The sequence below is a fragment of the Oncorhynchus nerka genome, linkage group LG4 (genome assembly GCF_034236695.1).
Source record: "Oncorhynchus nerka isolate Pitt River linkage group LG4, Oner_Uvic_2.0, whole genome shotgun sequence".
NCBI lineage: Eukaryota > Metazoa > Chordata > Actinopteri > Salmoniformes > Salmonidae > Oncorhynchus > Oncorhynchus nerka.
This window is the reverse complement of record NC_088399.1, coordinates 39676563-39689508: the sequence shown is the minus strand read 5'-3', so window position 1 is coordinate 39689508 and position 12946 is coordinate 39676563. Positions and strand designations below refer to the sequence as shown.

The window sequence follows — 12946 nt, the reverse complement described above, 5'->3', positions numbered from 1 at the left end:
TGAGACACCGAAATATTTTAATAACCTTTGAAAATCTCCAATTTAAAACATATTGGATAATAGACAGCTCTCTTTTGTGCTCTCTAAATCTTCATTTATTTGCATGGTATACAACAGATGAAAGCCTTGAATTGCCCTTTGATGAATTAATGTTTTGGGGTTGTTTGATAAAACAGATAATTGAATTACATTTTTATTTTATTAATCATCTTTTGAACAGAGCGAGAGCGTGGATGTGCTTTTCATTATGTTGGTTTGAATCCTGAGCAGTCAACCATTCAGGAAATTCCATCTACAGTGTGACAGTGACAAGGTCACAAGGATCGCAGATGGCAAGGACACTGAAGAATGAAAGGCATTGTAAAGGATCATACTTGAGTTGATGCTCTGTATAAGAAAAGGACAAAGGAAGCAAGCATACACTCACTCACATTAATCTTGGCTCAACCATAAGGCAATGCAACAATGCAACAAGGGGATAGGAGACTGTGACACCCTGTCTCTGGTATGGTGCTGGGGCATTTGTTCATTAGGGTGCATGAAAAGCAGCCAAGGCTATTCTCCTAAATCCAGCCAAATTAATGCTAATGGAAAATGCTATTGCATTGTGGATGAACTGCTAATAATTTGTTCCATTGCACCATCCCACCCGATCAGTGTAAAGGAAACTAGTCACTTAAAGGGTATTAATGTCAAAAGCTGTTAGTATTTGGTCCCATATTCCTTGCCCGCAATGACCACATCAAGCTTGTGACTCTACAAACTCATTGGATGCATTTGCAGTTTGTTTTGTGTTATGTTTTGCCCAATAGTAACTGAATAAGTAATTTATTTTTAAGTGAGTAGATAAGATGTTTATGAACAATGTATAAATGAATCCTGATAATGCCACGATTTAAAATGAATCATGAATAATGATGATAAAGGTTAGAGGCTACACCAAAACATGCTAACTAACCTCTTTCCAATAACAGGGGAGCTTAGCATTTGTATGATCTTTGTGCCTCTGTAAATTCACTCATCATTATTCATGATTATGCATAATCATGGTAGCATCCACACAAATGTAGGAGTGTTCAGAATCATCCTTTATTCTTACTTATGACAAAAGTGACTCCAAAATACTACAACATTCAGTTCCTTTTGGGCTAAAGATAATCCAAAACAAACCGCAAATGCATCCAACAAAATGCATCTCAAATCTAAAATGTTGGAATATAGAGCCAGATTAAAAGATGTTGCTTCACTGTCCAAACACTCCCCTCCATATGTAGAAAGGGCAATCTTAGTGAAGTGATGTGCTCAGAAACTGAGGGCTTTTAAAGCTGAGTGTTCAGGCACAAGGACGACAATTTATGATATTCATTTGAATTTCTTCTCTGTTCAAATGTGCAGTACTGCAATTGAATGTGTCTAAATATAATTTCCAATGAATTTGGAAGATGCCTGAACTTCAATTTGAACTATTTGGTATTTATTAGGATCCCCCATTAGCAGCTTCAAAAGCAGCAGCTACTCTTCCTGAGGTCCACATGAATCATGATATAATCCACAGTACAGAACATATTAGTCAAGGACTGAAATACATACATTTTAAAACATCACACAGCCTACATGTCAGCATATACACACAATATCTAGGTCTAATACATTGTGTATATATATTTATATATATATGGCTGTGTCTCTCCAGGCCCCTTTGTGCAGTAAAGTGTTATTTTATCTGTTTAAAAAAAAAACTGGTTTTATTGCTAGCTTGAGTTACCAGGGGTGGCACAGAGTTCCATGTAGAGTTTCCCAGCCTCTGTTCTGGACCTGGGGACTGTGAAGAGTCCTTTGGTTGCATGTCTTGTGCTGTACCGATGAGTATCCCGAACTGTGTGTCAACAGATAGTTCTATAGGCTTCCATTAAATCTCCAGATTGTATCATGTTGTTTTGAGTTGATGATATTGATCCATGAGAGCAGTGAGTGAGGGCTGTGAAAGCCTCCACATTCAATTTACATGACGTTCTCAACCTTTCTGGGAGGTTATTGGCTATAAGTGTATCCTGGCGGAAACTTCTTTTTTTTGGAACTGGTCCCGGCCAATCAAGAAGGTAGATTTAGTAGCCTACAAGTTATCTAGCTCCTCGATGCTTTCGATTGACTAGCAAGGCGTGTTAGTGTGGGTGTGATTAGTGCATAGCACTTGCTCCATGGTTCTTTATTCTGGCTGTAACTGTGCTGTGCGTACGGCTGCATTTTCAAGGGCGCGTTCCTCTTGGCGGAGCTGCACTGTCGCTCTCCACACGTGCAAGTGTCAAGAAAAATATTTCAGCACTGGAGCTGTCCACTTCAGCGTTTTGACGGACTCTTGTCACTCTTATCACGGATAGGTAATTCGTGTCACATTTGCAGTATATATTTGTGAAATCCAGGCTATTTTGTGTAGGCTAAACGCGTACTTTTCATTCAATCGAAGCCTTGCAATGCTGGGTAGCTGTTCGTGAGACACAAGGAAAAAAAGTCCCAAATCGCGGTGGAGAGTTGTCCGATTTTATCTCAGGTAAATTCCATTTATTTTCAATATGACATACAGACCAAAAGCAAAATTGTTGCATAACACATTTCAGAGTTGCATTTAATTTAATGCATGACGAAAAGGCTTCTCGGTGATTTGCAGGAGCTAGGCTATAGCATTTTTCTTCATCTGCCAATGATTGATGGCTGTGTTTTTAAACTAAACATTCATAGGCTGGATATAGTGACCTGGTGTCAGCAAGGCCTTCGCAACGCTATGTGTGTGCTATAGGGGTGAAACCACAGATATCCTATTCAATTACTAGAGTGGCTATGGCCCCAATTTCCAAAATTATATGAAAATGGCAGCCATTGTGGTCAGGGAGAAATCCAAACCAGTCTAATTTGAATGAATGGTAGTTGTGGCATAGGCGATGCAATTCTTGCTTTTTCTTATGCAGGAACTTGAAAGTAAGGCATCTGATGTATATCAGAGATTGTGTAATATAATTACTGTCAACCTAAAATATTGTCATATGATTTTAAATACATTAAACTGGTTTTATACCAATATAAATAGCCTCTAAAATATATGTAAACAGACCATAAATGTCTCAATGTTTGTTTTCTAGGAAAACAGTGTTATGATAAAATATCAGTACTTGTTGCATTAAGTCCTATCATCAACTGATTTCAGCTACTGTATGGCTGTTGATTGACTGCATTGTTTGTATGGAATGTTGGCATACTGACAGTTCATTTGAAAAATATTTGGAATCATTCCACTTATACTGGCTGGAATACAGCACGTTTCGCAGCCGATTTAGGTCGGCACTCAGCTGGGGGGTAGATCCTAGCCACGTTTGATCATTTTGTGCATCATAACCTCTCTTTGGGCAGTGTAGGATGGCTCACTTCAATTAATGGTGGCAGGAAAAGGAGTTAGTCGTGTGGGTGGGGGGAAATAACATCCTGCTATTCCTCAAGACCAAAGGCTGAATCATGTCCCACTATGTAGGCTACCTGCAACAGAGCAGAACAGAGCAACAGAGTTCAATACTACCCCAGGTAGTATGTCCCATCCTGTGGTAATCCTGGGGTCAACACAGGTCCTGTACCTAGGGAGTTCTGGATCCCTGGACTGAGTCATGCTCAACAGCCTGCGACAGATCCCTGCAGCTTGTGCATGTTCCTCTGCCGTTCTCACAGTGACCATTGTCCTCTTCTCTCAGCCTCAGTGTATTGACTGGCACAGCCGTTCTGCTTGCCTGGCAGCCTGTCAATGCCAACATAGGAGCTGCTCTCTAAGGATGCATTTAGATTTAAATTCCTCTACTTCCAGGCGCCTCTGTCTGTGCACCATGGACAGCACACAAACAGAATTTGTTTTTGGGACCAACCAAACAGTTGTCAGCCCGCTGGGTGTCTTTGTTGGGTTCTAGGACAGAGAAGAGAAGAGGTGTTCTCGGTGTACCAGAGATGAGGAGTCCCAGCAGGGCAAGGAGATTTGGTCTCAGTCATTCTCTGCATGCACAGAGAACTATGGCAGTGTGCCTCACACAGATGTGATTATACAGCTTCTGCGTGATGGTCTGTGTTTCCAAAAAAAAACGTTGTCTCTGCCATTTTTGTGTATGCTTACCAGTGTGTGTGGTTGTGTTTGTGTACATTTTGTAAACCATTCTGCTCATTGGCGAACTTGTTAGTGTAATTAGTTCCAGGTCTTTGCTCTGTGGGTCCGTGGATGAGATCTTTGGCTAAATAGGATTCATTCCCATGAACGCTTTGTGCCCCCCCCCCCTCCCCCCAATGATCCCAGCATGAAAAGGAGGACTGGTTGGGATTCTAATCAGCACATACCCAGAATGGACCTGTGAAGAGAAACATGTCACAACTCTAGTCAGACCTAGAACCTCAAGCCTTACTGTGAAAATGGATTCATTGAACTAATCTTTTAAATCCACCAGTTTGTATAATGCAGGAAGGGAAAAGAAATCATGTAGGCGCTAAACTTGGATGACATTCCACAGTAGCTAGGTTTCCATCCAATTTGCGACAGATTTTCATGCGAATATTATATAAAATCTGCATGGGGGGTCTAATTTTTCCCAGCAGAGGTTTGTTTCCATCGACCTGACTTGTTGCAAATAAAAGGCTGTGTGTGACGACAGTGCACATAAAAACCACTCTTGATAAGTTCTCATGTACCAAATAAAAACAAATTCAATGTTTCCATTGGAAAATGCAATCTATTGATGGTTTTGTCACAAACTATTGCAATAAAGGGCAAACGTACCCAATCAGGTTTGTGCGCATGCTCTCAAGGCACTCCCATCTCCAATTACTCAAGCTAATAGCAAAATGACCTTTATTAAATAACGGATTAAACAACATCTCATGGAATGGCAGGGACTGTGAGGACACACACACAGAGAGACACATGATGTCATTGCATACAAATTATGACCCTAGATATTTATTTGTGAAGGAGCATCAAGCTCATCACCATACACTTTCACCACCCTGTGAAGTTCATTCTAACTTTCATCTGTAGCCTAATAAACTGCATGCTTTTTCAAATTGTAGTGGGCACACACTGGTTGAATCAACTTTGTTTCCACACCATTTTAATGAAATGATGTTGAATTGATGTCTGTGCCGAGTGGGATGACCGCAACTTTGCCTTTACATGATGGTTATTCTATCAACAATTGAGCAAGAAATCGTTTCCACTTCAATTTGTCGCATAAATAATTTTACAGGCACAAAAAGATCCCACTGTGTCAAACGAATAAATTGTCTTTCGACATTTATAAAACTGTACCGACCCTTCCTGTTTCCATCACAGATGTCATGATTTATTTTTGTTATACGGTATGACTTTACGCACATAAAACGTGTTTAGAGACCTGTGCAGAGGAGGTGTCAGACTGAATACTAATGGAGAACCAAGGTGTCCTGATCTGCCCCTGATACACGGCTCACAGGATTCAACCCATTCTAATTCCAGTCCACGATTCATTTCCTGTTTGGCATATGCTCTGTCTTTGCCAAAAAATGTCTCTGCGGGACAAAACTAGATTCTATATAACACCCAATAACTCCCATCAGAGCTGCCTGGCAGAGCCAGACATGGTCTCGTTCTGATAGATCATGTCTGACCAGTGGAGTGTAGACAGCCTACATACAGGATTACTGGGAGTGAGCGCTAGATCAGAGGGATTTAAAGAGCACCATGGTGCTCTTATCTTCCTCCAAAATGATCAATATTTAACTACACCAAGACGGTGCAGTGAGCGTCATCCATCTTGTTCACCACCATTGGGTGCCTTGCTTCTACAGAGCGCAAACACAGTTTGAGGTCTTAGTTAAAATTAACAAGCTAATCAAACTGATTCAGAAGTTTCTGTAGAAAACAATCCACACTTGGATCCACACATTGAGTAAGTAGTAGTGTAAGACATCTAACAGTGTGTGTTGACCACTCATTCACAAAATTACATTCAGAGATGGTCACTGCATGTGAAAGTGCTCCTCTTTTAGCTTGAGCAAATTCACTATGCTGTTGCTCTGCCAAAAACACTGCACAATCGTTTTTCTTGCTTTACTACAGTAATACCCAGTTCTTCATAGGTATTACGGGTCTTGTTAAACGGAAAAATATGAAAGATACAAGTGCCAATAAAAGGGCCTAGAATGAAACCCATATCTCAAGACCTAGTGGAAGAATATTCAGGCTGTCGCAGTGCAGCTCATTCAGACTGGGATTCTCTCTCTGCCGTGCATGTATGTCAGGTCCGGCCCCAAGGAGTGGCCATGTTTTCCGCTCCATCCACCCCCACCCCACAAAAGTATCCAGGGGCATTTCAATCATTCAGAGTGGTCTGACCCAGCTGCTCCTGTAGGAAACGAGTGAGAAGCCAGCCTGACGGAACCACAGCACTCATCCCCTACATATTAGCCTGAGTTGTAGTATGTGGGCCAAAAGATAAAGGTTGTTGCCATCTTAGACATATTGAGTCTTTATCCCCTTTTGTAAATAAATGTCGTTTTCACTGGAGTAAATTCTGGATCATAGGCTACACATTCTGAGTGTCTCATGAGGTAAGATTCGTGTAAAACATTCTTACTAAAACACCAGCCAAGTGTGAGGGGAAGTATATTATTTTGTGACAGTTACTTGGCAAAAGCTTTGGTTTAGCAGACCTGCTAGACAACCAGTGGAATATTTCTCAATTTCCTTTATGGTACAAAGCACTGACCAACTTGTCAGCTTCAACTTGCCTCCACAAGATAAATAAATAAGTTAAAACCCCCACTCAGTCTTTGTTATTCATTTAAGTAATCACTATGTCTAAACCACTGTTTAATAATTTATTTCCCTGAGCCTGTTTTGGCCCTTGAAATGCTCAGTGGTCGTGCAGGCATTAGGAAACAAATGGGATGATATTTACAGACATTGTCACGTCTACTCCAGCTCGCCCACTCTGGTGCTCATTGTTGCCAGTTTACTTATTATTACGCACACCTGCCACCATCGTTATGCACACCTGCGCCTCATCAGACTCACCTGGACTCAATCACCTGCTTGATTACCTTCCCTATGTCACTCCCTTTGGTTCTTTCCTTAGGCATTATTGTTTCATGTCTGTATGCTACCCGTGTTTCTTGGTTTGGTCCATGTTCATTTATTTATTAAATGATTCACTCCCTATACTTGCTTCCCGACTCCCAGTGAACATGTTACAGTATAACGCCTCACCAAAGGGGAGCATCGGGGAGTGTTTTGCGTTATTATTATTTTTGTTAGTGTAGGTAATGTCGGGTCCAGGTACTGGAGAAATCGGGGATGCCTCAGCTGGCTCATCAGGCTTCCATGCCTCAGCTGGCTCATCAGGCTTCCATGCCTCAGCTGGCTCAGGCTCCCATACCTCAGCTTGCGCGACAGGTTCGCCATGCCTCATCCGGTTTGTCAGGCCCCCGCGCCTCAGCAGAATCTATCGACTCGCTCCTGGTCTCCGGGATCGTACCTCTCGTCGACGGCTGGAGCTCTGCGTCAGGGAGAGGGTACTGTCACGTATACTCCCTCTCTGGCGCTCAAGGTCGTCAGGCTGCTCATTATTATGCACACCTGTCACCATCGTTACGCGCCTCATCACTCACCTGGACTCAATCACCTGCCTGATTACCTTCCCTGTAACTGTCACTTCCTTTGGTTCTTTTCCTAGGCGTTATTGACTGTGTTTATGTCTGTACGCTGCTCATGTTTCTTATTTTGTCCATATTCGTCTATTTATTATTAAATTCACTCCCTGTACTTGCTTCCCGACTCCCAGTGTACACGTTACACACAGCCTTGATTGGCTGATAGGATGTTCTAGAGCCCACTCCCTTACCCAGATGAACAGTCATTGGTCTATTATAATCAGATCACATTGTGACATCATGTGGGCCAATAACTCCATCCTTCCTGAAAAGGCTGAAATTCTGTTTTCTTTTTCTTCTCCAAACGGCTCACACAAAGGGCATTTTATGTAATCTTCACAATTTCAGAGTGTTATTTGGAAATATCATTTAAAAAAAACGGAAAATCATGTTTATAATTGCACTGCCCCTTTAACCTCAAAACGGTGAGGACTGCTACACTGCTCTGTCTCTCTATGAGCAGTTCCAGCTCCAGGGGAAGATGTTTAGTAATGAGAGGCGGATTATTTATTAGATCTATCAGGGGGTGCCAGGCCCTGTAGTCAGGATGGTAGTGTGTGTGTGCCAGGTCTGGTCAGCCAGCGATAGCCTCCCTGTGGTTTCCCTCAGATGCCCTGTGAGCTCTATAGACTCTTCCCACAACCGGGTGCCATGAGTCTTGCAGCAATATGTGAGCTCCAATTCCCAGATACAGTCAGACTTCCCATCATAGAAGATATCTGACATGAGCAAAGGAGATGATTATTATTTTTAACCTGCTCATGTTTTTATATGATCCTCAGCATGGTCTTTCCTCTCCTTATTCACAGTGCAAAGCTCTTCACTTTCATTTAACTTAGTTCTAGTGTCTGGAAACACCTTTTACACTAGCTAACATTTTAAATGATTTCCTCTTTCCATTGATATTTAATACTGCATTGTTGAGAAAGAGCCTGCAAGTAAGCATTTTCGCTGTACTGTTTTACACCTGTTATATCCTGTGCACGTGACAAATCGTATGTTTCCTCGGTACATTTTGAGTAGATTCAACAAAGATGACCATTACTCCTGATTTCAATACCATCTAATATGAGACAGCACACAGACAGACCACTCCGCAGACACATCCTGGCTCCTAAGCCTCATCACTGCGTCTCTGTGTCACCCGTCCCCCATCACCTCAACACTCTGAGCTAAGGGAGGAAGGACTCATCACTGGGTGAGGTTAATTACACCAGCATAATTATCGCCTCCTGTCACTTAGAGGACTTTGATGAGCTTGTGTTCACAATCTGTCTCTGTCTGTCTGAGCTGCTAGTTAGTGGAGGTCCACGGAAGGAGTCTGTATCAGTAAAGGGCTATGGGTGTGAGGAGAGAGTGTCCTCCAAATCCTGTCATTGAGCAGGAGGGAATAGTACACCAAAAGCCCTAAGAACTGAAGCCTCTAGCCCTTCAACTGGAGAATGACAGGAGAGGACAGAGTCACGGAAGGACTCCTGTTGTACTCTGGATGAATGGGATTGGATTTCAGATCACAACATGTGTCCTCTAAGTACCGTGTAATCAACTTGAATCCAACTGCCCCATTTTCAATAATGGAATTCATGGTCACTTATAAACCGAGCGGAATGAGCTAAGTAGTTAGTTACATGTGTTGTGTTTGTTGTCTGGAGATTACTGGGTTTTGTTCTACGATTCCCATCCATTTCATTTGTTGGTTTATGTTTACTGCTCCATTTCATCCCCCTGTGCACATACTGGTTGAATCAACGTTGTTTCTACGTGTTTCTATTTCAATGAAATTATGTTAGAACCAAGTGGAATAGATGTTTAATTGACATTTGTGCCCAGTGGGATGTGATTGAGCTCAGCCGCGTCTGCTCATCAATCTGGTGATGGATCATATGTCACTAGGCCTGAGAATGGAACCATTAAGAGCAAGACATGTAATGCAAGCACACAAACACCACACAAAGTTGTTCAGTATATCAGTTTGATAGTAACTCTTGATAAAATGGCAAGTCTAATTAACCATATCGCTCAACCGATATTTATGCCATGCACGCAGTAATGAACACCTCTCTCACCCCCCTCTCTATCTATAGTAATGGGAGTGCTCATGTCTAAGAAGCAGCAGGTGCAGAAATGCACCTCGGTCGTCTCTGCCTTTCAGCAGGGCATGAAGGAACGCCCTCCAACCACAACAAACCAGGGGGAAAGATCTGGAGAGGGGCCGGCTGAATCCTTGCCACTACCAAATCCAAAGGAGGAGGGGGAGCACGGGGAGGCAGACGTCAAAGTGGGACCCTCTGGGACCTCCCAGCAAGCTGCTGCTCCAGGTCCGGCTCCCACCAGGGACGAGTGTAAGGTCAACCAGGAGGCCTGGAATAGGTTACGGGATGGGAAGGGGGTGGAACCTGAGGATCTGGACAAGACCGGCCATCAGCTCATCCCACCTGCATTTGTACGTCCCAAGAGAGATGCCAATGATGACCAGCCTGTTGAAATAGCACTGGGACAGAGAGAGCAGGTAGGTTATTCTACAATAAAGGGCTTACTTTGACTAAATCCACACTTTGTTCTTTAAATCCCCGGATCTTGGAATTTTAAAGATGAGTGTGAGATTTTAAAGGAATTACCATGGCAACCGTATTATCTCCCATGCATTCCAGTTGAGTTGATGTTCTGACTGAAAAGAGACCTAAACAACTGTTAAGTATGGTGAGTCTTATCATTTTCTACCTTAGGTGAAATAAGCATTTATAGATGAGCAAGGAAGCATTTCGTTGGACGGTGTATACCATGTCTATCCCGTGCATGTGACTATGATTAAACACACCAGCTATTTCCACGCCACGATATAATTTTTGTCTAAGTGCTCTTCATAGAGCGCGCGTGCTGTGGTGTGGGCGGGTACTCGGGCTGTCTCAGAGAGGAGGCCTTGGCCCTGCCTCACCATAACTAACTAATTGGGATCCTGATGTGGTCAGGGATGGGGGCGGGGTTCAGGAGTGTACCAGATGACCAATCAGCCGGTTGGGGCTATTGGGAAGAGCACATTGTTATAATAGGACTCTTAGAGAGGATTGTTATGCTTTCTATCACTAATGGTGCTCATCAGATATACCAAATTGAATAGAGAGTGGACTACTTGCAGCAATTAACAATGATATGCTACAATAATACGAGCTCCAGGGTCAGACTGGAGAGGAAAAGATAAAACATTAACATCTGACTGAAACGGATGGCCATAGCAGCAACAAAATGAATGGCATATATTACTATAGCACTTACAGATCAGACCTAAATTACACTGTTTATATTTGGAGCTGTAGGATACTTGGCATAAGAGTAAAAAAAAAAATCATAATTATTCATCAAGGAGTTACAAAAAAATCTGCTATAATTGTGATATTGGAAAGCAGTTTCAGCCTCCTTCCTGGTTGGGTAGAACCAATAGTCATTTCTCCTTTCCGATCAGCCTCTTCAGAATAATAAGAATCCTCCCACATAATGAGAAGACAAGCTAGTTGGAAACTACTGTTGAGTTGCATCCGTTTCATAATGTGATGAGTGTAGACCACACTGTCTGTGGGATATAATTCATGGGTTTGAGTATTGAGCATGGAGGAGGTATGGTTCCTTCTGGCTATGGTCACCTGTCAAGGACCAGGTTTGACAAGGTCAGTCCAGATGACCATGATAGGATAAAATCTATGGTTAAAAAGGTAAGTACACAGACAGTGAATTGAATCTAACTTATTATTCTAATAATAATAACTTCCTGTGCTTTAGTCAAACTTCCCACTATAATCATTTTCACTGTGTTGACAGTCAAGTGTGTACCTCCTGTAAATACAGTCCTGAGGGACAGACCTGAAATCAGAGGAGACTAAACCCGATACTGCTAGAATGTCACTCCAAACGTATTAAATTACTACGAAAGAAATCATTGCTTTCTAAGCTTTGAATCCAAACATAAATAAAAATATTTGAGTATGTGACATAATCAGCAGACAATGGCATAATTATTTGTATTCACTGTTTAATCAAGCCAATACCCAGTCAAGACTTTATCTTCAAGGACTGGACCGCTAGACTTCATCATGGTGCCATCTGATTCAAAGCTGCTCTGTCTGAGAGTCTGCGTGTGAGTGAATTTCACAGACCTACGGATGCATCTTTCACCTAGTTGATTTGAAATAGAACTCGCAGTCCTCCTACGTAGGCATCAAACCCCAATGAGTTTTATGATTTGAGTATGCCCTTTAACCTAGTGACCTTAATTGTCTTTTCCTCCAGCCGGTCAATGATGAGATGTGCGAGGTGTGTGAGGTGTGGACGGCCAACGACCTGTTCCCCTGCAGGACCTGCACACGAGTCTTCCATGACGGCTGTCTGAGGGAGTTGGGCTACCTGCGCACCGAACTCCTGCAGGAGATGAGGGAGACAGCACACACTTCGACAGGCTGGAGCTGCTACTACTGCGTGAGTCACTCAATCTGAACCTCCCATTGGCTATTCACATGGACCAACCACGCTCCACAAAGTTGTTTTACATTTTTTGTATCTCTATTTTTTTTACCTTGAGTCATACCCGCTACTGTTAAAAAAGAAGAAAAAAATAGTTTTATTGTCACATACACCGGATTGGTGCTGTGACATGTTATTTTACAGGGCAGCCATAGCAGTACAAATTAAGGTTAAGTGCCTTGCTCAAGGGCACAAACATATTTTTCACCTTTTCAGCTCGGGTATTTGAACCAGCAACCTTTCAGTTACTGGCCCAATGCTCTGACCACTAACAGCACACACATTATGAACCTGAACACACCATGTACCCAAATACTATGCAGCACAATTCTGCCAACTGACTTTTTCCTATCTGGCCCAAGATCAGTGTTTTAATTTTTTTATTTATTTCACCTTTATTTAACCAGGTAGGCTAGTTGAGAACAAGTTCTCATTTGCAACTAAGACTTGGCCAAGATAAAGCATAGCAGTTTGACATATACAACAACACAGTTACACATGGAATAAACAAAACATAAAGTCAATAATACAGTAGAAAAAAAAGAAAAAAAAGTCTATATACAGTGAGTGCAAATGAAGTAAGATAAGGGAGTTAAGGCAATAAATAGGCCATGGTGGCGAAGTAATTACAATATAGCAATTAAACACTGGAGTGGTAGATGTGCAGAAGATGACTGTGCAAGTAGAGATACTGGGGTGCAAAGGAGCAAGATAAATAAATAAATAC

General features: G+C 42.2%; 1 protein-coding gene across 2 annotated transcripts in view; it reads left to right on the top strand.

Moving 5' to 3' along the window:
* Positions 1-2165: 2165 nt before the first annotated feature.
* The window catches only part of LOC115123819 (PHD finger protein 24-like), a 36055-nt gene continuing 25274 nt past the window's right edge, over positions 2166-12946 (top strand). For both annotated transcript variants that reach the window (XM_029653194.2, XM_029653186.2), the window contains exons 1-3: positions 2166-2548; positions 9792-10216; positions 11989-12174. In XM_029653194.2, coding sequence (XP_029509054.1) covers positions 9794-10216; positions 11989-12174 — 609 coding nt within the window. In that variant the 5' untranslated portion in view covers positions 2166-2548; positions 9792-9793. The remainder of the gene's footprint in view (positions 2549-9791; positions 10217-11988; positions 12175-12946) is intronic.